We start from the raw sequence: 25,786 nt of genomic DNA on the forward strand, positions 1-25,786 counted from the left end.
TGACACCTCTTGTTAGAGAAGGGAAGTTAGTTACTTGTTTATATTAACCTTTTTGCTGATGAGTGATTGTGCAGATATCCTTTTTCATTCATTCTTACTTGATTTTCTTTAAAAATCTACATAATCTTACATAAAAGATTATGTAATCTTATATTTATAAATCTTTATTAGCAAGTAGGAGTTCCTGTTTAGGTTGTCCTATCAAAAAAGGTATTGGTTTAGAGAGCATTCCCAGCAACTTATTATTCTATATAAGTCCTTTGTAATAATTTCAAAAACAGTAATTTACCTTTTGATGTATAATGATGCTTTTGGTAACTTTCACTTTCAAATATTAGAAAGAATGGTTTTAAATGTTGTTTAATAATTGAATTGATGATTGACCTTATGGTTGCTTTTTGAGGAGAAAGAGGATTCACCGGTAAGTTGGGAGAGAGAAATGTTACTTCCACCCTAAAGAACTAGTTAAAGATTAGCTACTCTTTCAGAACAGTAAAAACTAATCATTAATAACTTTTGAAAACTAAGACTAAGGGGGGAATCATTCATTTTTTGAAATTTTAATTAATTGGCTGTTTTTGAAATCTTGGTGACTTTCAGAAACTCACAGAAGAGAAATATCAAGTGGAACAATGTGTAGATGAGGCATCTATTATAATTCGGAATACAAAAGAACCCACGCTAACTTTGAAGGTGATACTTACTTCCCCTCTAATTAGAGATGAATTGGAGAAGAAGGACGGAGGTACACATGTGTATATATATATATATGTATATGTATATGTATATATAGAGAGACATAGATGTGTATATATAAATATATATTTGTTTTGTTCACATAAGACCTCTCAAATGCTGCACTAATTATGTTCAATGGATTTAAGAAATAATCTGTCTTTTCTTTTATGCCACTCAGTATTTTAAGCAGATTTATTCCTACACAATCTCTGTATTTTGCAAAAATGTTTATATTCAAAACATAAAATATGATAATTCAAAAAAACCTGTGCTTATGTTGGTTTTAAATCCACTTTAATTTTTATACTGTTTTGGTGTTCTGTTTTACTTTGTCTAGTTTTGCGTTGCTATTGGTATCAGCTAACCTATTCTGGGTAGCTTGGTTATTAGGTCTGATTTTAGGGTTAAATGTGGTTCAAAACAGTACTATTTTCAAATTCACTTGTAGTAACTCCATAACTTTTTAAGAGTTATGCTTTATCTAATTGCCTAAGTGTTTTGTAATGTAAGAGAGATAAATTGTGGGGCTTTTTCTTTTTTAAAAAATCTTTAGTAAAAATTTTTTTCTAGGAGGTGTGTAATCATGTTAACATTTAGGATTTTATATATGTGGGAATTTTATTTTAATCTGACTTTCTTCTGAAGTTAGAATTTCTGCATAGCAATGCCATCAAATAAAAGTAGAGGGAGAAATCTATTCCGTTTTAAGAAGTACTATTGGAGCTGAATTTCTTTTTTGATATTTTTATCCTTTCACATCAGCTTGTTTCTGCCTCTTAGTCCTGTCCCTAGAAACTTGCTGTGTGCTGTTTCTCCTGTGTCAGACCTTTGACCGACTGGCCCTTCTCTGTTATGACAGTTTAGAGGCAATGTGGCCTAACTGGGCCAACGAGGACTCCCTGTTGCTGTTTTTCATCACTAGATATTCAGCAAGTTCCATTGCTTACCCCCTACCTGAAATACCAGTGCAGCAAGAAGTGTTGGTCAGTTTCTTAATTTATTTCAAGTTGATGATAAAGGAAGAAAAAGACACATTTTACCAGAGATGTTAGAATTTCAAGTTTTGCAGACATGACTCATGGGATTTCTTAAAGTAAAAGTGATAGACTTCCTTTTTAAAGAAGTCTTTGGGGTACCAAAATCAGCTATACTATACCCAACAGATATAAAAACTAGGTACATTTATGAATCATAGTTTAAAATTAAAGTACATCCACTCTGTAATTGGTTTATCCCTGTACTTTTTCTTTTGGGCTGTATATAGTATCTCTAACACCTCTGAAGAACCAATCTTAAATGGCTTAATTTCTTTAACAGCTTTACAGTTCACCATTAACTGTAGAACTATAAAATGATTTCTGAAGTATCAAGATAATTCTGTTAATTCTGGTAAGCTGTGTTCTACTTGACCCTCTAGTGTAAAACTAACCATTTCTAAGTATAGTTACAGATATTATTAAAAATTCTTTGAGTATAGAGAGATGAAAAGACGACTGAAGTTTCCAGAGGCTAGATTTGTCTAGATTTGAAGTTGCCAAAGACTAAATAATGTTTGCTAGCAGCTGGAGACATCTCTCCCATTACTTTGAAAGTATTGAGAACAACAGGCTTCTTTTCCCCCATGGTTCTCTGCACTTACATGGGATTTTAAGGTTTCAGTGATAACTCTAAGCTTAGTCTGTTGTCTTTATAACTTTAGGTTCAGAGGACCTGAAAACAGATCTTAGTATGTTATACCTTTACTGGAAGACTAGTTATTGCAGAATGGAATTTGCAGTAAGAGTAGGAGAGTCATAGTCTGTTCAAGGTATTCGGGTTATTAAAGGATTCCAAGACCTCTTTATAAGCTCAATCTCATCAGCTGATGTTAACATAATTGTGTGGGATCAGATGAAAGAATCAGCTTGAATCTAATATTTTACACATGTTGCTTTCTGTGCTTTTGAATGGCAGCAAGATTTGCTTTGCTGTTTTCCTTAACCTCACAGCCCTGACAACTCACCTGTTATCTCTCATACTTTGCTCGTTTTGTCTAATTTGGACTTTGTCGAAGTTTTTAGATCTGTGCTAGCAGTTTTGTGTGTTACTGGGTAACTTTGAGGATCCAGTGTAAGCATTTAAGACCTGGGCCGTACAGTTCTATAGGATTTCTTTCATCACACCAGATGACTCCTCTTGCCTTGACGCAGTTCTTTTCAGCTGCATGGGGTGAAAGTACAGATTCACTTGGGTTCCAGGAATTTCTAAGTTTGAGAGAAATCTCTTTAAAAAAATATGCACTCATTTTCTTAAAGTTAAAAAAAATACACAGTGTAAATACTTTTTGGGGAGAGATTTTCCTGCAGAATCTCAACTTCTCTCCCACAGAACAAACAGGCTGTTCACAGTATATACCTCATGTGTTTCTCTTCCCTTGCAACATATTTGGGTAAAATCAAAAAAGGGAAAAATGTCTGAGAATAGGCAGAACTGGAGGACTGAGTCTGGTGAGAGCACCATTCTTTTCTTCTCAGGGTTGTCTCTGCAGAAGTGGCTCTAGCTAATTACTTGTTTCACATTGTTGTTTAGATTTTCAGTGGCCAGACTATAGTGAATTTCTTTGGTATTGTTTACTGTTTCACAGGTAAGAGTCCTCCTGTGCTGTCAGCCTTCTTTCTATATTCTAACCCTTTACTTGAAGGCCCTATAGAATAACCATTCCCCATATCTATATGGGGCTTCCCAGGTGGCGCTAATGGTAAAGAATCCTCCCGCCAATGCAGGAGACACATAAGACACGTGGTTAGATCCCTGGGTTGGGAAGATCCTCTGGAGAAGGGCATGGCAACCTACTCCAGTATTCTTGCCTGGAGAATCCCATGGACAGAGGGCCTTGGCGGGCTACAGTCCATGGGGTCCCAGAGAGTCAGACACACTGAAGCGACTTAATATGCACACATACATACATTACTATATGCTTCCTGCTAAAGAAGGCATAGGAAAAAGAACATAGACCTCGGTGGCAGCCAAGTGTTTGACCCTTAACTCCATTAACTATTACTGTGTGCCTTGGACATATTTCTTCAGTTCAAAATGTGGGTAATGAATACTTTAGAAAGTTGTTTGAGAGAATTTATATAATAATATGACCTGTGCAATACCCAGCACAAAGTGATTGATTAGTAAATAGTGGTAGTTACTTAGTTTAGTAAACGAAAAGTCACAGCAAAAACCCATCTACTCAAAGTGCCTTGCATTTACAGCAAGAATAATGTGTAATAATCGGTTTGAAGTAGTAAACGTAAACAGAGTTAAACTGTTAAATACCCATTGATGTGTAGTATTGAAATCAGTGATACTATATTTGCTGCAGTGCTAGTAATGAGCTGACTTACTATAAATATAAAGTTTATGATTCATTGAGACAGATGTCTTTTTCCCTACCTGTGTCCTTTATCCCTAGCACCTTGAGTGGTACCTAATACTTAGTAGGCAATTAAAACAAAACCTGTTAAATTAATTTTTGTAGCTAGCATATTATCTGATCAAATAGAACTGTCTGGTGTATAAGAAGCATTAACAATGGACATCTCAGAATTCAAGTAATATATATTGAAGATTTTGCTTTGCTAAAGTATTTTATAACTTACTATGTTATAAGCACTTTCTCATATATGATTTAACTCTCAACAGCCATGAGGTAGATAGTTGTCCTGTTTTATAAATGAAGAAAGTCTGATGTTTCACCCATCTCTTCTGACTCTCAAGTCCAGTTATTATCTAGGATGATCGTAGGAGAATCTTAGCTGACTTAGTTTTTCTGAGCGTCACATGGTCTAAGCTGCTTTTGGTGCTTGTGATTTTAAACCAGAAGTATATTTGCTATGAGGGTGATAAATCCAGCTGCTTACTGTATTTACTATACTTTGAAACCAAGTGGATAGGAAAACTACAAAGGCACTTGTGGTAACTTAGGCTGAGATAAACTGCAGTGCTCAGTATTAGGGGAGATTCTCAGGGGGTCACAGAAAAGTTGCCCAAGCGCCCCTTAGTTGCCAGTGTGAACTTCCAACGCAGTTTGTCAGAAGTTCACTAGTGAGACTCCTGTTAGGTGGAAGACCAGTCCAAAAGTCACAACTAGGATTTCTGACAATGCTGCCGTCTTTATTCTCCTGCCTTCCCCAGCTGCTTGACCTGCATTGTCCTGTGTAAACCTGTAGCCACCATCTTTCCAGTGGCCCACTGCCTACTGAGGCATTGCAGAAAAGTCGTATCTAGTGATGTTTCTGTCATAAACTGGGATAACAGTGCTCTGTTTTACCTTCATGCTACATTTACCTGTTCATATTATTGTAGCCTGAGGTTTCTCATGAATAGTGACTTGAAGCCTAATGTCTGCTCTCCACACAGCCTCAAGGAATTGAGAGAAGGACTGCCCGGATATCTTCAGGCTGCCTTAGAAATTCTGTCAGTATGGACTCAGTAGCTTAGCTTCATTCCAATTTTGAAATGTCAGGGAGGTCTTCATGAAAACCCAGCTTGATTATTTTACCTTTGAAGAGCCCAGGTTCCAGACACATAAATCCTGTTTAACACAGTCATGTTCTGGCTTTTCCCTGCCCCATCTGCAGGCTAGTGTTTTTGTGAACAGGCAGAATTAGCTAGCATGTAAGGGATGGAGAGAAACTGACCAACATTTCCTGCGGGACGGTGTGTTTCTGGTCACAGATCTAACCCCTAACCAAATAAAAGTTAGGCATAATAGACTTCCTTTCAGTGCTTCCATTGTTTAGAATGTTTTATGTACCTTTATGCTCTGATGCCAGGTTATTGAGCAATGAATTTTTTAAAAGCTGTTTTTCTTTGCTTTTGGCATTTTTGTTACTATCCCCTATGCTGGTTTTTTTTTTTTTTTTTTTAATCTGTTTTACTGGTCACTATAGGAAAAAATATATGGCACCCCACTCCAGTACTCTTGCCCGGAAAATCCCATGGACAGAGGAGCCTGGTAGGCTACAGTCCATGGGGTCGCTAAGAGTCGGACACGACTGAGCGACTTCACTTTCACTTTTCCCTTTCATGCACTGGAGAAGGAAATGGCAACCCACTCCAGTATTCTTGCCTGGAGAATCCCAGGGACGGCAGAGCCTGGTGGGTTGCCGTCTATGGGGTCGCACAGAGTCGGACACGACTGAAGCGACTTAGCAGCAGCAGCATAGGAAAAAAATGAAATGGTTCATAGTTCCATTGTTTCTGACTTAAAGACTCCAAGAGGCCTTTTTGTCAGAAAAGCTTTGTTTCTCCACAAAACTGAAACACCTATGTTTAAGTTTATACAGAAATGTTAAATTCAAGGTTCTACTTTGAGAAGTGCAGTGTTTTTCCAGCAGCAATTCTGTGATTGTCACATTTTTTAATGAATGAAAATATATAAAACTATGTTATTAATTATGTAAAGGAAATAGGCAAGCAAGGCTTACAAGTAGCACTACAGTGCCACATAAATTTATATAGTTTTAAAATAAGAAGCTTTGAAGAAGGTAAAATGAGATGAATTATTACATCCCCTCTGCTGTTCTCACCTTATGAATATTGAAACATTTTGGATCTTTTGACTTTTTGACTATCAGAGCATGAAGAAACGTGGCCATTCTGATGGTGATGTTAAAGGGAATTTAGTCAGGTCTTCTGTTCATTGCCTGTCCCTTTCATCTCTTTTTAGTAGAATCTGCTGCCTGCAAATGTTGACTGTCTATAGCAAGCTGATGTCACTAGTATTTTAAAATAAGAATTAATGAATATAATTTGACTTTGGGAATAAGAGACTTTATCTAAACACTTTTGCCATTGTTCCCTTATAAAACTGTCTGTGTGGTGATGAGCAGATGTGAATTACAAGCTCTGTTCACTGGACAGTAGTATCAGAAAGTTCAAATGGAGTTCTTTTGCCTTGTCTTTTCCTACCCAAACTTCTCTGACCCTTCCCCTCTTCCACTGTTCTTGCCCCCTGCTGCCCTCCTGCCCTCCCACCTTTCCTGATACTTTTCACTTGATCCAATGACAGAATGAAACATAGTTTACTTTACTCTTAAAGTCCTAAAAAACAAGCATTGTCTATTCCTTTTCTTAGATTACATTATTTAGCAGTCAGTCAACCTTTGGCAACCCACTCCAGTATTCCTGCCTGGAGAATCCCAGGGACGGGGGCTCCTGGTGGGTGGCCGGCTATGGGGTCGCACAGAGTCGGACACGACTGAAGCGACTTAGCAGCAGCAGCAGCAGCAGCAACCTTTGTCATGTCTAACTTTTAAGAGAGAACTGTTCATTTATAGTAGTTCTGCCTTGTATGTGAGCTTTACACAGATGTTTGTATTGACCACAGTTAAACATTTTTGACATGTAAACACGAAAATGAATTACTTGTATGTTTTGTGTCATTAAAAAGAATTAAGCAAAGACAGGAACTAGGTCACCTATGAAGTAAATACCTATAGTGTGTTTGCATATGTTTATAAATAGAAGCACATTATCATTTCTTTTTGAGGCTTTCCACTTTATGAGGAGAAAAGGGTAATGGAACGAGAGCCCATACTGTGAATTTGTTGGCAGATACTAATGTGAAACAGTGCAGGTATCTGCTGTAGAGCTCACCTGTCAGAAAATCAGTGTGTAGCACTTCAGCCTTGACATGTGAAGCCAGTAACGAGAGCCCACATAGGCAGACTGCTGAGACTGACTGATTGTGCCGGGGGGTGTCGGTGGGCTCTCTGAGATCTTAAAAGAGGAAGGTAAACATGATGTCATTGGATTAGACAGAGACTTCTCCAAGAAACATTTGTATGTTATATGCATTTAAATTAATGCACCGATTCTTCAAACGTTTAAAAACCCACTTCTTAGTGGCTAAGAGGAAATAAATTTGGCTATCTAAACATGGATTTAGTATTTTGTGACATCTTCTCAAATATGAATATTTGTCACTAATCACATGTTTGAGTTCTCAATTTTGCTGCTCTTGGCCATCAAATCCAACTCTGAAATGTTAAGGCAAGTCAGATAGTTGTACTTCAATAGTATTCTTTGCTGCTTTTTGGAAAAAAAGGGTATGCAAAACTTGAAATGTATTTCAACATATTTCATAGTTTAGTTTTAATAGTTTTGGTTTAGAGAAGAAATAGAGAACTCCATGGTTGCACTAGAAGAGGTCTTATCAATGGGGTAAAGTTTCTATTAATGGTTATCTTGTTGGATGAGTTAATTTTGTTGTAAAATAAAATTGCCATGCTCAGTGTATTGTTAGTCTTAGTATATCTCAAAATGATGACCTAAGCCCTAATTTTCCTTAAGAACTGATTAGTGATTAAAATCCCTTCTTCTATAAAGAAAAGTTGTTATTGCTATTGGTCCCAGATTTCCACTCTTTGTACCCTGTCGAAGGAAAAGTGCTGTGTCCCTATTTTGTGCCCTGTGATGTTACATACGTGCTTAATAAGATCCCAGATTGTATGTAGCAGTGATCACTGACTTGTTCACTGACTGAGCGAGTGCCTTTGTGCTCCTGTTGTACTTGCGCGCAGAATGGCTCTGTTGATGATTTACCTAAGTAATGATAGTGCACATAATTTAGAAAGAAAGCAACAAAGCCAAAACCTGAAATCTTCTGGGAGTCTTATTAGTTCACTCATATGCTGCTCTTCTTTTTATTTGTATTACTTGGTAATTTGACAGGAACCCCTTGGTCAAATTGTATCTGTCTCTCTTTATCCCATTTTCCCATTAGAAAAGGTTGCGATGAAAGATCCTCCGGACTTATTGGACAGGCAGAAATGCCTGAACGCCTTGGCGTCTCTTCGACATGCCAAATGGTTTCAGGTTGGCCTTTTGTTCTTCTCTTACTGTGACTGTGACCCTGTGCAGGTTTCATTCGGGACACCTGCCGCTTAATGGTTTCCATGTAGTGTATGAACTGGGGTGCACTCTACCTCTTAGGGTTATTGTAGGAGTAAATGATTTAATTTAGGTGAAGTGCCTACTGTAGCTTCTACTATAGTTACTCATGTTTAATTGTCATATAATCCTTTTGGACTTAGTATTCTGAATTTCAAATGATAGCTTATAAAATGCAAACATGGATGAGAAAAGCTAAAAATTCAAGACAGTTGCCTGGAAATGGAGTTGCTTTATATTGCCATATAAAGCCAATTATAATAATATACTTCCTTTACTTTAAACTCTGCCTTTCTAAACCATAATTTTACTACTTTTAATAACTTGATTTTTTGGTTTGCTTTGACAACTTATGAATGATTGACCAGTTAGTATTCATTTTAAAGAACCTGTCCATGATCAGTGTCCTTAAAATGAAGAATGGATTTCAACAGGGATATTGGAATCATTTTGTTTGTTTTAGGCAAGGGCAAATGGATTAAAGTCATGTGTAATTGTCCTCCGCATTCTCCGTGATTTGTGCAACAGAGTCCCTACATGGGCACCATTAAAAGGATGGGTAAGTACTTAAATATGATTAAAAGCAAATTCTGAAACTATAGTCAGAGGAAATCCTGTAGAAATTATATGTTACTGTATTCTGAGTTGGCTAAGGTATGCATTTATCTGTTTGTAAGTTCTGGGAAAAAAATTATAGAGCTTTTTATATGATTTTTTAATGAATTTCATTTGTATTATACATCCATTTGCATTTACAAATTTACATTAATTTATAAAATATGTAAATTTAATAAGTAATTTAATATCTTCTAGCCACTAGAGCTTATGTGTGAAAAATGTCTCTTTTACTTCATCATATTCATATTATAGAGACTGAGATATTTTTTCTGACAAAAGATTCTTTACCTGTTAAAAGTGAGTGTCTTCCTGCACTTTTACTCTCCACTGATGGTTGATGATTATTCACCTACTGCCTGGAAAAGCATGCTTGACTGGCACATTTCTCTTTCAGTGCTACTTCCATTTAAAATAAAAATTACCTAGTATACCAGTATAAGGTTCCCATACCTTCTTTTCCTTTCTCTTTTGAGTATAGACATTTAAAAATAAGTTCATACTAGTAATTAAAGTTAGGTGAATAGTACAGTTAACTGTAGTTTAAAATGTATGTTGCCAGACTTAATTAATTTGGAAATTATTATGCTTGACCCAATAAAGAACATTATGAAACAAGGAAAGCTATAAAGGGTTACTTTAGATTAATTTAGCAGTTATTACTTTGATATTGGCATCATGAACCTTTTAGTTTATTAAATATGGAGATTTGGTCCGTTTTTAATTCCAGTTGTACTACTTGGGACAGAATGTGTGGAATGAAGTCTTATTATGGTTTGAGCCCGTCCTAGGTTAAGTGGGAGATAGGTGGGCTGGGTTTGAACACTGATTATTTATTGGCCATTACTAACCTACATGAAGGCTTGTTAAATCTTTGTTAAGTTAGATGACTGCAGTTTCTTTAGTAATCCTTTCAGGGTAACTGAAAATAAAGTTTTTGTAGCAAAAAGTCTTCTGAATATGTTCTCTCAAAAATGGTTGATTTAAGCACCCTGGCTGGGGTAAAACTTGATAATCAAGTGGGAAAAGTTAATTGGGCCCTAAATGGTAAATGGACTTTAACCTTTTTGGCCTCCATTGTAGATAGAAATGTCAGCTCACATTTAACTGGAAACCTTTTAACACTTGGTGCATGTACTAATTTGTAATTTAATATCTTCTAGCCACTAGAGCTTATATGTGAAAAGTCTATAGGTACTTGTAATAGACCTTTGGGCGCTGGGGAGGCCTTGAGACGAGTAATGGAGTGTTTGGCATCTGGAATTCTACTTCCTGGTAAGGGTTTCAAACTCTGGAGGCAGAAGAATCAGAACAATTTCATTTTAATTTAGTTTTCTATTATGTGCTAAGTTTGTCCTCTACACAGGAAAATGATGTGTAGGAGTTGTTTTGCGTTGAATTTTAGCAACTAGAAGTGTCATAAAACTCTTTCAATAATTGTAATTTATGTTTTATATGTACTAACATAAAAGGTACTAATAAGATATTGTGTCTGCTATGAAGTTGCTTTACCCAGAACTCTGAATTTGAAAATGGTTATGTTAAGTTAAAATGTATAACATTCATTCTGTTTGCAGTCTGGTGTTTAATTTGGAAAAATTAAATTTGGTCTTTTTTTCCATATATAATCCCTTAAAAGATTTGGGGTGATTCATCATGCTGTTTCTAAATTTTCAGAGTTAAGACCCAATTTTGACCTTAGATATACAAATGCCTTCTAGTAAAATAAGGACATTTAAATGCTAACATATTGGAAATAAGTGTCCATTTTACTCCATTTAATTCAGCAGACTTTTAACCTTGTTCTTTTAGGTTTTTTTTTTCTTTTCTTTTCTTTTTCTTGTCCATTTTTTTCTTTCTCTCTATTTTGTGTTAGTTTATTGAATTCTAAGTTCAGTTCTGAATGGTACTTGTGTGTTTTTTTTGCCTTTGCCAAAGGAGGTCCTGGTCTTCATGATCCTTGTGAGCGAGATCCAACAGATGCTCTAAGCTATATGACCATCCAGCAAAAAGAAGATATTACCCACAGTGCACAGGTAGGAGATGGGCCCTATGACTGTGGTCTCTTAGAAGGGATATCATGTAATTTATTTAAAAACTTTTTTCTTGCCTTCTGTTGGGGACTTTTGTCATCATAATAATAGCATTTGATGAATGTGTTTTTAGCTAGATGTTCTAAGGGCTTTATGAATGAAAAATTTGAATAAATACAATCTTTTTTTCTTTAGCATGCACTCAGACTATCAGCCTTTGGTCAGATCTATAAAGTGCTGGAGATGGACCCTCTTCCATCTAGTAAGCCTTTTCAGAAATATTCCTGGTCAGTTACTGATAAAGAAGGTGAGTATAAATATTTTGTATTGGGGTTGCATGTGGGCAGTGATGGAGATGATCGTGAAATGTTTCTCTTGTTAGAGCTGAGAGAATTTGAAGTTTTTAACCCAAGTCATATTTAAGAGCGTTTACTGCTTTTCTTCCTCATTTTCTTCTGTCCCATCAATAACATCAACTTGCTTTCATTTGTTCTTTCTAGTGACAAACTCATTTGGCTATTGTTGATCAGATTCCATTACTGCATAGACTTAGGGATGACACTCTGAGAACCCTTGGTCTGAAGTGAAGAGAAAAGTCACAAGCTAGGGGGAGATGTCATGGTCACTCATCAGTTTGATGATCTTGTCATGCTTGGAAGTGTTATGGAACCAAGAAAGAGAAAACATAAGCATAATGAAGGAGAAAAATATATTGGAAAATTCAGAACTGTTTTCCATTTGTTCTAGTCTGTGTGAACTCAGAGTTTCAGCAGAAAGAGCAAAGGCTTTAGGGTCAATATGACCGGATTCCCCTCACAGTGCCCCTGCTCACTAGCTTTAGGCCTTGAGCAATTAGTTCATCTCTTGTGTTGTGGGTATTACTCCCACTTATTGGCTATTGTCAGATTATATGCCCAGCTCAGTGCTTGGAAACAGTACATACTCAAATGTGAACCTTCTTATTCTCATTATGCCACAAAAAACCTCCCTCCCTCTCTCTCCTGTTATACTAGAAGGTGGGATGTTTAACACCAGTTATTTTCACCTGGGGCATCCCACCTACCAGGAATGATACTATTCTAATAATTTTTTTTATGACAAAAATAGTGCAGTGGCCCAATCTGTTTATTTAAAGAACAGAATTCCAATGTGTCTAAACACTTTTCAAGGAGTCTACCAAATCAAAATTATTTCATAATAATACTAAAGCTTTTTTTTCCACCCATTTCTGCTCTTTCATGAGTTTACAGTTTTCTAGAAGCTGCATATGACTTGTGATGGCATCGTCACTCTGATGGCTAATGAATTTTTTGTATTAAAATTTTTGTTTTAATTTCTAATATGCTAACTATTGATTGATACTACCCACAAAACAAAGTTCTTTGGGTGCTCAATGATTTTTAAGAGGATAAAGTGGTCCTGAGACTGAAAAGTTTGAGTATCACTGCCTTCTGCTGTAAATTCCTCAGGGGTAAGGAATCCTCCAGAGCCCACCACAGAGCTATTACAAACCAATGCTCAATAAATGTGGAATGATAGCCATTTTCTTGCAGAGAGGGCTCACTCAGCAGCATTTTTGAAAGAGATTCACATAACCATGTCTCTAGATTGAATGACTGAATAGAAATTTCATATATATTTGTAGATTCTTAGAGTTAATAATGAAAAATTTTATTTTAGTCACTGAATTCGTAGTAGTTCTTCTGGTTTTGTGTTTTGTCTTTTATTGGATAGTAAAAGTGTATCTTTGCATGAAATGTTCCCTTGGTATCTCTAATTTTCTTGAAGAGCTCTCTAGTCTTTCCCATTCTGTTATTTTCCTCTATTTCTTTGCATTGATTGCTGAGGAAGGCTTACTTATCTCTCCTTGCTATTCTTTGGAACTTTGCATTCAGATGAGAATATCTTTCCTTTTCTCCTTTGCTTTTCGCTTCTCTTCTTTTGACAGCTATTTGTATGGCCTCCTCAGACAGCCATTTTGCTTTTTTGCATTTCTTTTCCATGGAGATGGTCTTAATCCCTGTCTCCTGTACAATGTCAAGAATCTCTGTCCATAGTTCATCAGGCACCCTGTCTGTCAGATCTAGTCCCTTAAATCTATTTGTCACTTCCACTGTATAATCATAAGGGATTTGATTTAGGTCATGAATGGTCTAGTGGTTTTCCCTACTTTCTTCAATTTAAGTCTGAATTTGGCAATAAGGAGCTCATGATCTGAGCCACAGTCCACTCCCGGTCTTGTTTTTGCTGACTGTATAGAGCTTCTCCATCTTTGGCTGCGAAGAATAGAATCAGTCTGATTTCGGTATTGACCATCTGGTGATGTCCATGTGTAGAGTCTTCTCTTGTGTTGTTGGAAGAGGGTGTTTGCTATGACCAGTGTGTTCTCTTGGCAAAACTCTATTAGCCTTTGCCCTGCTACATTGTGTACTCCAAGGCCAAATTTGCCTGTTACTCCAGGTGTTTCCTGACTTCCTACTTTTGCATTCCAGTCCCCTATAATGAAAAGGACATCTTTTTTGGGTGTTAGTTCTAAAAGGTCTTGTAGGTCTTCATAGAACCGTTCAACTTCAGCTTCTTCAGCGTTATTGGTTGGGGCATAGACTTTGATTACCGTGATATTGAATGGTTTGCCTTGGAAACAAACAGATCATTCTGTCATTTTTGAGATTGCATCCAAGTACTGCATTTCGGACTCATTTGTCTGAAGCAGAGACATTACTTTGCCAACAAAGGTCTGTCTAGTCAAGGCTATGGTTTTTCCAGTAGTCATGTATGGATGTGAGAGTTGGACAGTGAAGAAAGCTGAGCGCCAAAGAATTGATGCTTTGAACTGTGGTGTTGGAGAAGACTCTTGAGAGTCCCTAGGACTGCAAGGAGATCCAACCAGTCCATCCTAAAGGAGATCAGTCCTGGGTGTTCATTGGAAGGACTGATGTTGAAGCTGAAACTCCAATACTTTGGCTACCTCATGCGAAGAGTGGACTCATTGGAAAAGACCCTAATGCTGGGAAGGATTGGGGGCAGGAGGAGAAGGGGATGACAGAGGATGAGATAGCTGGATGGTATCACCGACTCGATGGACATGGGTTTGGGTGAACTCCGGGAGTTGGTGATGGACAGGGAGGCCTGTTGTGCTGCGATTCATGGCGTTGCAAAGAGTTGAACATGACTGAGTGACTGCACTGAACTGAACTGAAAAGTGTATCTATTGTTATGTGAGTTAGACTTCTTTTAACTTTAAAGGTTTTTTCTCAACATTTTGGGAACTGCTGGTCTGTCAATATATAGCTTAAAATAGAACCAGACAGTTGGTGTTTCCATTTGAGTCCTATCAGTTACTAGCTGCATGGCTTGGCCGTAAGATGAGGGAGTCAAGGCTGTTGCCTCCAGACATGAGCTGCATTGTTCTTCATGCTTTCATGTTTTTAGCACCTGGCTTCCTGACATTGGCTTTTAAACTTTATTTTTAGAATTCTTGGTGATTTCAATATGCATTTAGATGATTTTTTTTCTTTAGAATTCTGACTTCTTAATTCCTTGACTTCCTCTCTCACAAATATTTTCTACTTCGTCTTAGGTGTGCATTTTGAGGACATATCCTAGATCTTGTCTTCAGTATGTATACTTGTGCCCTCTCCCTAATTCATTCTCAAAAATCCCACATTGTAACCGCCTCTAGTTGTCATAATGTCTAGTACTTCTGCTCCAATTCCTGATACTCATCATTGATTCTGTTAACTTCTCAGAGTGCTTCACCTTGCTTGTGTTCTCACTTCTGTCACTTCTCTGCTTATAGTCATGAGGTCTCTCATTATGATCACTCCCTTGCATATTCCTTCTTTGTTAATCCTCTCTTCCCAGCAACTCTGGTTGAAATCCAACTCTTTGCCTACACCAGGTTGTTAGACATCATGGAAGAAAAAAATACTTGGTCATCTTAAGTGCTTTCCCTTTAAGTTTCAGACATTAACCTTAAGTAGACTATTTGTGTTGGGTGGCAGTTCTCCTGTAAGTTCTAGAGTTCTCCAATTTTCCTAGACGACTGTTGCACATCTTCTATCACTTTTATCCTTTTCTCCCCAGTCCTCCTTCTCAACTGATGACCTTGTTTGCTTGAGGTCCCCTTGCACTTTCCTTTCCTTCCCTTGACTGGGTAAAGCCCAGCCTTTCTACTCATCCACTATATCACATCCCCTTTTGCCTACAGATGGACATCATTCTAGCAATTCTTTCTTTTCTCACCAGCATCAATTCCTCCTCTTCTGCTGGACCGTTCTCATCAGCATCAAAACCTGCTGTGATGACTCTCATTTGAAAAACAAAGCTAAACTCCCCCTTGCTTCTGCAACTTTCTCCAACAGGAAGAAGCTGCTCCCTTTTATAGGAGTACTTTTGGAAAGAGTGGTCTGTTGTTTCTTTTTCCTTTTCCTCACTTTCTTTAAAGCTTATTCTAACCAGACTTTCTTCCTCATCTCTCTACCTAAATCTCTCCTGTGACCTTTTCAGCAACACTGGGCACAGATGAACACTTTTTCCGATATAATTAGTTATATATAGAAAAATATAAGATATGTATCATTAAAAAACTAATTATTTAAAAATTCTATCTAATCACCATCCTAGTTAAGAAACAGAACATTGTCAGCTTCTCAGAAAACATTTATTTATCCTAACACATCACTTCCCTGCTCCTTGAACTACTGATATTTTGATGATAATATTCTTGATTTTCTTTAAAGCTTTTCCACCTTTGTGTGCTTTCTTAATTTAATTTGCTATTGCGTAGAACTTTACAGAAATAAAATCCTACTAAATTTAATCTTCCGTGACTGGCATCTTTCTGTCCAGTGTTGTTTGGGATACTTTCACGTTACTGCCTATAGTCATAGTTCATTTTATACTTATATAATGTCCATTATGAATATGCTGTAGTTTAGCCATTGTACTCTGGAAGGACATTAGGCTTCTTTTTATTTTTTGGCAGCCACCCACATTGTTGCTGGGAGCTTACTTATATATGCCTTCTGGAGTATAGATGCAGGAGTTACTGTGGACCAGTGTATGATCTAGGAAGTGGTACACATAGCAATTTATATTCCTACCAGAAGTGTATGAGAGTTCCTATTGTTTTATATCCTCAACAGCATTTGGTATTGTCAGACACTTTTTCTGACGTGAAATACTACTTTTCATTTGACGTCCAGGTCATTACTTTGTCATGGATCTTTACACCACTGTACTTTCCTCAGCTGTCTTTGTTTTTTCTCGTCTTCCTGATTTCTGAATATTAAAGTGTCCAGGGTGCAGACCTCAGACCATTTTTCTTTATTTACAGCCGTTTAGACTCTTTCAGAGACGTCATCTAGTCTCTTGTCTCGAAATACCTTCTATTCACTACAGATTGTGAAGTTTATGTTTTCACTCTAGACTCTCAGCCCTTGACCTCAGCCCTCCCTATCTAAATGCCTCTCAGTGTTTCCTCATGGATATCTCACAGACACCTCACACTTCAGATGTCCTGTCCTTCTCACCTGTTCTTCCCATAGTTATCGCCATCCCAGACGTTGGAAACTACCCAACTCTGTGCTCAGGCCAAAAACCTTCACCCTTGAATCTTCTCTTTCTTTCACCCACGTGCACATCAGCAGCAAATCTGGCTGTTTTACTTTCAAAGCGTGTCTAGTATTCAGCTCTTTAACTTCTTCACTGCTGCCATCCTGGCCTAAGCTGCCCTTGTCATCTCTTACCTTTGTATTGTCTGTCTGCCGTACCTGGTCTTCCTTGCCCATCTTACCTGTTCTCAATAAAGCAGCAGGTTTCTTTTTGTTGTTGTTGTTCCCCTTGTTACCTATAATTACAGATTCATAGGAAATTGCTAAGATCATACAGAGATGTCCTATGGACCCTTCACCTGGTTTCTCCCAGTGGTTACCTCTTATGTAACTATAGGAGAATATGGAAACCAAGACGTTGACATTTATACAATGTGTGTATAGATTTTATGCCACTTTATAACGTGTAGATTTGTGTAACCCCCTGGCAATCAAGACACAAACGATTTCATCACCACAGAGAACTTGTGTATGTGGCCTGTTTAGAGCAATCCCGCTCCTCTTCCTTCAGCCATCCTCAAGCTTTGCAGTGAAAGTTGCTCAGTCATGTCCGACTCTTTGTGACCCCATGGACTATACAGTCTATGGAATTCTCCAGGTCAGAATACTGGAATGGGTAGCCTTTCCCTTCTCCAGGGGATCTTCCCAACCCAGGGATTGAACCCGGGTCCTCCCGCATTGCAGGCGGATTCTTTACCAGCTGAGCTACAAGGGAAGCCCTCAAGCCTTGGAAACTACTCATTTTTCTCCATCTCTGTAATTTTGTTACTTCAAGAATTTTATATCAATGAAGTTATCATTATGTGATTTTTTGAGATCCTTATCCTCCCACTTAGCATGGTACTTTTGTGACCCATCCATGTTGTTGGTACATGTCAATAGTTTATTCCTTTTTACTGTTAAGTAGGATTCTGTGGCACAAATGAACCAGAGTTTGGTTAAGTCATGCACCTATTGTAGGACATTTTGTTTGTCTCTAGTTTTTGACTATTACAGATAAAGATGCTGTGAACAACCTTGTGTGGGTTTTAGTGAGCAGTTCATAGAAACACAGGTTTTTGTGTGTTAGATTAATCAGCAGTTTTCCATTGTTGTAATGTTTTGTCCAATTTTGGCTGTAAGGTTTTGCGGGCCTCTTAAAATGAGTTGAGAAGTATCCATCCTTCTTTTTCTGTTCCTTGGGAGAGATTGTGTAATATTGATGTTATTTTTTCCTTAAATGGTTGGAAGAATTTACCAGTGAAACCATTTGAGTGTAAGGTTTTCTTTGTGGAAAGGTTTTAACTTATGGATCTAATTTCCTTAATGTGTGTCAAGCTATCTTCTTATGAGAGTTTTGGTAAATTGTGTCTTTCTAGGAATTTGTTCATTTCATCTAAATTTAAAAATAAAGTAGTTTATAAGATCCTGTTCTTAGTGTCTGCAATATTGATGTCCTCTTTTATACATTTTTGTACCTTCTTTTTTTCTGATCACTCTCACTACAAATTTATCAGTGCTATTAGTCTTTAAAAAGAAATCAGCTTTTGAGTTTCTTGATCATCTCCTGGCATATGCTTTTATTTAATTTCATTGCTTTCTGTTCCTGTCCTTTGTTCTTCCTCACTACATTCTTTAGGTTTAATTTGCTGTTCTTTTAAGAAAAATTTTGAGGTGAATACATTATTAGTGTCAAGCCTCTTATGTTATCATATACACTATTAAGACTGTTTTCCTTTATGCCCAGATTTATGTGCATTATACTCTTTTTACATTCAGTTCAGTTCACTCAGTCATGTCTGACTCTTTGTGACCCCATGAATCACAGCACGCCAGGCCTCCCTGTCCATCACCAACTCCCAGAGTTTACCCACACTCATGTCCATCAAGTCGGTGATGCCATCCAGCTATCTCATCCTCTGTCATCCCCTTCTCCTCCTGCCCCCAATCCTTCCCAGCATTAGAGTCTTTTCCAATGAGTCAACTCTTCACATGAGGTGGCCAAAGTATTGGAGTTTCAGCTTCAACATCAGTCCTTCCAATGAACACCCAGGACTGATCTCCTTTAGGATGGACTGGTTGGATCTCCTGGCAGTCCAAGGGACTCTCAAGAGTCTTCTCCAGCACCACAGTTCAAAAGCATCAATTCTTCGGCGCTCAGCTTTCTTCACCATCCAACTCTCACATCCATACATGACTACTGGAAAAACCATAGCCTTGACTAGACGGACCTTTGTTGGCAAAGTAATGTCTCTGCTTTTTAATATGCTATCTACGTTGGTCATAGCTTTCCTTCCAAGGAGTAAGCATCTTTTAATTTCATGGCTGCAATCACCATCTGCAGTGATTTTGGAGCCCAGAAAAATAAAGTCAGCCCCTGTTCCCACTGTTTCCCCATCTATTTCCCATGAAGTGATGGGACCAGATGCCATGATCTTAGTTTTCTGAATGTTGAGCTTTAAGCCAACTGTTTCACTCTCCTCTCTCACTTTCTGCCATAAGGGTGGTGTCATCTGCATATCGGAGGTTATTGATATTTCTCCCGGCAATCTTGATTCCAGCTTGTGCTTCTTCCAGCCCAGCGTTTCTCATGATGTACTCTGCATAGAAGTTAAATAAGCAGGGTGACAATATACAGCCTTGACGTACTCCTTTTCCTATTTGGAACCAGTCTGTTGCTTCCTGACCTGTATACAGGTTTCTCAAGAGGCAGGTCAGATGGTCTGGTATTCCCATCTCTTTCAGAATTTTCCACAGTTTATTGTGATCCACACAGTCAAAGGCTTTGGCATAGTCAATAAAGCAGAAATAGATGTTTTTCTGGAACTCTCGTGCTTTTTCGATGATCCATCGGATGTTGGCAATTGATCTCTGGTTCTTCTGCCTTTTCTAAAACCAGCTTGAACATCTGGAAGTTCACAGTTCACGTATTGCTAAAGCCTGGCTTGGAGAATTTTGAGCATTACTTTACTAGCGTGTGAAATGATACTTTTTACATTAGTATTTACTCATTATCAGTTGGTTAAAACTATTTTTTAATTTTCCCTTGTTACCAGTTCTTTGACACACAAGACATTTAAATGTCATTGCTTAATATCCAGACAAATGAAGATTTTCTAGTTAATCTCTATTTTTGAGCTCACTTATTCTACTGTGATCTGAGAACATGCTTTGTGTTATTCTGCTGCACCCCTACCCCCTCACACTCCATCAGGTTTGGTCTTGGAGTACTAAATGAAGCAGGGCAAAAGGCTAACAGAGTTTTGCCAAGAGAACGCACTGGTCATAACAAACATCCTCTTCCAACAACACAAGAGACAACTCTACACATGGACATCACCACATGGTCAACATCAAAATAAGATTGATTATATTCTTTGCAGGAGAAGATGAAGAAGCTCTATACAGTCAGCAAAAATAAAACCAGGAGCTGACTGTGGCTCAGATCATGAACTCCTTATTGCAAAATTCAGACTTAAATTGAATAAAGTAGGGAAAACCACTAGACCATTGAGGTGTGACCTAAATCAAATCCCTTTTGATTATACAGTGGCAGTGACAAATAGATTCGAGGGATTAGATCTGATAGACAGAGTGCCTGAAGAACTATGGACAGAGGCTTGTGACGTTGTACAGGAGGCAGTGATCAAGACCATCCCCAAGAAAAAGAAATGCAAAGACAAAATGGTTGTCTGAGGAGGTGTTACAAATAGCTGACAAAAGAAGAGAAACTAAAGGCAAAGGAGAAAACGAAAGATATACCCATCTGAATGCAGAGTTCCAAAGAATAGCAAGGAGAGAGAAGAAAGCCTTCCTCAGCGATCAATGCAACGAAATAGAGGAAATAATAGAATGGGAAAGACTAGTGATCTCTTCAAGAAAATTCGAGATATCAAGGGAACACTTCATGCAAAGATGGGCACAATAAAGGACAGAAATGGTATGGACCTAACACAAGCAGAAGATATTAAGAAAAGGTGGCAAGAATACACAGAAGAACTGTACAAAAAAGATCTTCATGACCCAGCTAACTACAGTGGTGTCCTCACTCACCTGGAACCAGACATCTTGGAGTGTGAAGTCAAGTGGGCCTTAGGAAGCATCACTACAAACAAAGCTAGTGGAGGTGATGGAATTCCAGTTGAGCTATTTCAAATCCTAAAAGTTGATGCTGTGAAAGTGCTGTACTCAATATGCCAGCAAGTCTGGAAAACTCAGCGGTGGCCACAGGACTGGAAATGGTCCATTTTCCTTGCAGTCCCAAAGAATGCTGGGGGAAAATCAATAACCTTAGATATGCAAATGACACCACCCTTATGACAGAAGTCGAAGAGGAACTGAATAGCCTCTTGATAAAAGTGAAAAAGCTGGCTTAAGATTCAGCATTAAAAAAATGAAGATCATGGCATCTGGTCCCATCACTTCATGGCAAATAGATGGGGAAACAGTGGAAACAGTGGCTGACTTTATTTTTTAGGGCTCCAAAGTCACTGCAGATGGTGACTGCAGCCATGAAATTAAAAGAGGTTTACTCCTTGGAAGAAAAGCTATGACCAACCTAGACAGCATATTAAAAAGCAGAGACATTACTTTGCCAACAAAGGTCCGTCTAGTCAAGGCTATGGTTTTTCCAGTAGTCATGTATGGATGTGAGAGTTGGACTGAAAGAAAGCTGTGAGTGCTGAAGAATTGATGCTTTTGAACTGTGGTGTTGGTTGAAGACTCTTGAGAGTCCTTTGGACTGCAGGAGGTCAACCCATTCGATCCTAAAGGAAATCAGTCCTGAATATTCTTTCGAAGGAATAACGCTGAAGCTGCAGCTCCAATACTTTGGCCACTTGATGCGAAGAACTGACTCACTGTAAAAGACCCTGATGCTGGGAAAGATTGAAGGCAGGAGAAGGGGATGACAGACGATGAGATGGTTGGATGGCATCACCGACTTCATAGACATGAGGTTTGAACAAGCTTTGGGAGTTGGTGATGGCAAGGGAAGCCTGGCGTGCTGCAGTCCATGGGGTTGCAAAGAGTCGGATACAACTGAGCGACTGAACTGAACTTGGTATTTCTTGAAACTTAGTTTATGGCTCAGCACATGGTCATTTTTTATAAATGATTCATACTTTGAAAAGATGTGTATGCTCTGCAGTTGGTGGAGTCAGAATATTCTTTACATGTCAGGTCACATTTGATCTTTATGTTGTTTAAATCTTATACATCTGTAGTATAATTTTTTTAAACTTTATTCTCTTAATTATTGAGATAGGTATGTCAGTTCCCCTCAATTATGGGTTGTCTATTTCCAATTGTAGGTCTTTCAGTTTTTAATTTCTAGAATCTTGGCTCTTCTAGCTTTAGATACTGTGGCAGAAATTCTTCTTGATGTCTTTTCTTTTTGAGAAGTCTGATCATTCTTTTTAATACAGTTTGTTTCTGAAAGAATGCATCATCTTCAGTGTCTTTTGGGGATCTGTTTCTATTTTCTGCTGATTCTCATGATTTTTATTCAGAATATCTTGTGTTTTCATGTGTTTTTGTTTTGAGTACTGGAAATATAAGTTGAAAAACTTTTAGAATTTAATGACTAGAGTAATGAGCCCTCCTTCATGGAGCATTCATATTTGCTTCTGGGCGAGTGGAATTGGCAATCTGGATCATCCTAATGCCATTGGGGGTTTAGGTGATTTGAAGCTGGGCCTCATCCTTGTGAAATCCAGACTATTTCCACTTCATTTACTTCCCACATAGGGCATTGGAGAGGGCCATTCCACAGTGTGGGGAATTCACCAGGCCTTCCTCTTTTGGAGATCCTTAAAGTTCAGGTTTTGATTCCTGAGACCTGGGTGCCTATTAAAAGTACTCTGTTCAGAACTTACCATTACCTGAAGCTGAGGGATTGTTACAGAGTTTGGAATTGACATGTACACATGGCTATATTTAAAATAAATAACCAACAAGGGTCAATTGTTTAACAAAAATGGAGAGAGGACAAGAGAATGATACAGATGGGATGAGATCGGTCACGTTTTGATAATTCTTAAAGCTAATTGATGGATTCATGGCAATTTATTATACTACTGTTTACATTTTTGTGTGTGTTTGAAATTTTCCATAATAAAAAAAGTTTTTTAAGAAGTGCTCTGTTCAGTTCTTAGTGGCTTCTCCTGGGGGTGGAAGATACCTGCAAGGGAAATGTGGCCCCCAGTGCAAGGTTTCCTTCATCTCCTGGACCTTGACTCCATGATTCATTATTGCACAGGAGCAGATATTTATTCTGCATTTGGTCCAGCTTTTCTAATTACTCTTGTCAGGAAGTCTGTTTCCACTGACTTACTTTCTCATACTAGAAGTGGAACTTTTGTATTTTCCAAAAATTCCTCTAGTGAGTTAGTTAAGGTTGAGGACTTCTGCTCTTGCTCATCGTCTTCTCTTGTCCCGGTGTTGTTCGTGCCACTCCACCACTCAGGCCTTTATGTTGTTTCTTAGTGTGTTCCTGCTGGAAGACCTTTGTAGTTGAGTTTTCTCTTCCTGGGGCTCTTTCCCCGAATAGCTGAATTTCTTTTCTTCAAGTCTTTGTCAGTTAATTACTTTATCTATAAGTGATGTGTTTCTGATGGGCACCACATGTTAAAAAATAGCAATGCCTCCTCTCCCTTAAGTCTCTTACTTTTCTGCATTGTGCTTGGGACCATATGACATGTTGGCCTTTCTCCACCACTAAGTGCACACACGCTCTCTAAAAACAGGGAAGTTGTTTTGTTCTCAATGTCTAGCATCTAAAACTGTCCTGAACATAGAAATGCTCTATTAATATTTGTTGCTGGATAAATACATGAATGAAATTGTAATGAGAATGATGAAGTAAAGACTTCATAGGATGCTTGTGAGAATTAAATAAATAAATTCATATAAAGTATTAAGAACAGTGCCAGGCATGTGGTAAGCTCTCACCTGTTGCTTTTAACAATTGTTGCCTCTCAAATGACTTCTTGTTTCTGGGTACTGTATATATTGAGAACAGCTTGTTTTTTTGTAGGGCATGCTCCCCAACCCCATTACTATTATGATTAGCTCCAGATTTTACAGCCCTTGTCCAGTAGCAGAGATGGTAGAATGAAGCTTAATCCATGCAACTGTTCATGTAGCTGGAGATTTTAGAGAACAGATCTGTATGTTTAAGCCAGCTTGTGAATTCCAGGCAATCAGAGAGCAGCTTTTAATGCAACTTAATGAGTGGGAGACTGATTGAATAGACGTTGTTCCTTCTTAACTCTGTCTCTTGATGACTGCATTCTGGGAGACTGGCATATGCACAGTTTTATGTAATGGAGATGAAATACAATACTAAGCAGATATAAGTAGATATTGCCTTCTGTTGAAGAGAGAACATCACAATTCATTGACCCGAGTGGTAAGTATTGACTCAAGCAAATGCTGAAGTCAGTGTTTACCCAAAGGGATTATAAATCTTGATGATCAGAGAATATGTAGTTATCTCAGTGTTATTACAAAGTTTCACTAAGAAGTATCTGGAATCATTATGCATGAATTGTTTTTTTTGGCATGAATCTTTTGAGCGTAACTTTCCTTTAGGAAACCCAACAACCAGCTTTTAAGTTGAAAACACAGGTCTTTTAAGGTACTTGGACAGGTTGATAAGCTTTTCTCTGATTGTTTTTGTTTTGGAAAATAAAACTCCTGCTTTATGTCTGACAGTGTAGTTGCTTTATCTAAGAAATTGATAATATTAGTTTTTAGTTTTTGTTCCATACCCATTATGTTGTTTCTAAATCTTATGTTAGATACTTTATAAGATACAAGATAAGGAGAAAATATCTTTGACCTTCCTAGAGCACTAAGGAAACACAAGGTGTCTCTATATGAAATAGACAATGACACAAGACTCCATATGGCACTTTTTATTTCTGCTACCATAGAAACTCTTTTAAAAAGTTGAGATGACCGAGAAGCTGAAGAAAACTTAATGGGGATGATGAACTGTAAATAAAATCTTGAATAGGAATTTGAATGGGCAGGCAAAAGAATTATTTTGTAATATGAGAAATAATCAGATTTCCAAAAGCATGATATTTAACATGTTGACTTTAAAAATGTATATAGTAAATGTTAACTTAGAGAAATATTTGAAAAGACATAAGTGAAAATAAATCTTATTACCAGAGATAACTACTTTTAACATTTTGATATATATCTTTCCAAACTTTTTTTTGTTTATGCATATACAGTTGTGAATATATGCATAGATATTTGTATGAGTATATGTGAATAAATGGAAAAATAAATATAAGAAGGGTTAATATTGTTTCATGAAGATTCACTTAAAATTTTTGCTATTACAAAATTGTAAAATTACTGCAGATGGTGACTGCAGCCATGGAATTAAAAGACGCTTGCTCCTTGAAAGAAAAGCTATGACCAACCTAGATAGCATATTAAAAAGCAGAGACATTACTTTGCCAACAAAGGTCTGTCTAGTCAAAGCTATGCTTTTTCCCAGTAGTCATGTATGGATGTGAGACTTGGACCATGAAGAAAGCTGAGCGCCAGAGAATTGATGCTTTTGAACTGTAGTGTTGGAGAATACTCTTGAGAGTCCCTTGGACTGCAAGGAGATCCAACTAGTCCATCCTAAAGGAAATCAGCCCTGAATATTCATTGGAGGGACTGATGCTAAAGCTGCAGCTCCAATACTTTGGCTACCTGATGCGAAGAGCTGACTCATTTGAAAAGATCCTGATGCTGGGAAAGATTGAAGGCACGAGGAGAAGGGGATGACAGAGGATGAGATGCTTGGATGGCATCACCCACTCAATGGACAGGAGTTTGAGCAAGCTCCGAGAGTTGGTGATCAACAGGGAA

The 25,786-nt window shown here is 37.8% G+C and overlaps 1 protein-coding gene across 41 annotated transcripts in view; it reads left to right on the top strand.

The window, feature by feature from the left end:
• STRBP (spermatid perinuclear RNA binding protein) overlaps positions 1-25,786 on the top strand; it is a 143,670-nt gene that overhangs the window by 85,463 nt on the left and 32,421 nt on the right. For 12 of the 41 annotated variants that reach the window (XR_014081850.1, XM_081588698.1, XM_081588697.1 and 9 more), the window contains 6 exons: positions 601-745; positions 8,498-8,589; positions 9,128-9,223; positions 10,443-10,554; positions 11,218-11,315; positions 11,508-11,619. Coding sequence is in view for 39 of the 41 variants with exons in the window: in XM_081588698.1 (XP_081444824.1) it covers positions 601-745; positions 8,498-8,589; positions 9,128-9,223; positions 10,443-10,554; positions 11,218-11,315; positions 11,508-11,619 (655 nt within the window). In the remaining 2 variants the exon portion in view is untranslated. Of the gene's footprint in view, positions 1-600; positions 754-8,497; positions 8,590-9,127; positions 9,224-10,442; positions 10,555-11,217; positions 11,316-11,507; positions 11,620-25,786 lie in introns of all 41 variants that reach the window. The other 29 variants (XR_014081851.1, XM_081588703.1, XM_081588701.1 and 26 more) reach the window with 5 other exon arrangements.

Source organism: Giraffa tippelskirchi, chromosome 4, assembly GCF_054371585.1.
Source record: "Giraffa tippelskirchi isolate mGirTip1 chromosome 4, T2T-mGirTip1v1.2.pri, whole genome shotgun sequence".
NCBI lineage: Eukaryota > Metazoa > Chordata > Mammalia > Artiodactyla > Giraffidae > Giraffa > Giraffa tippelskirchi.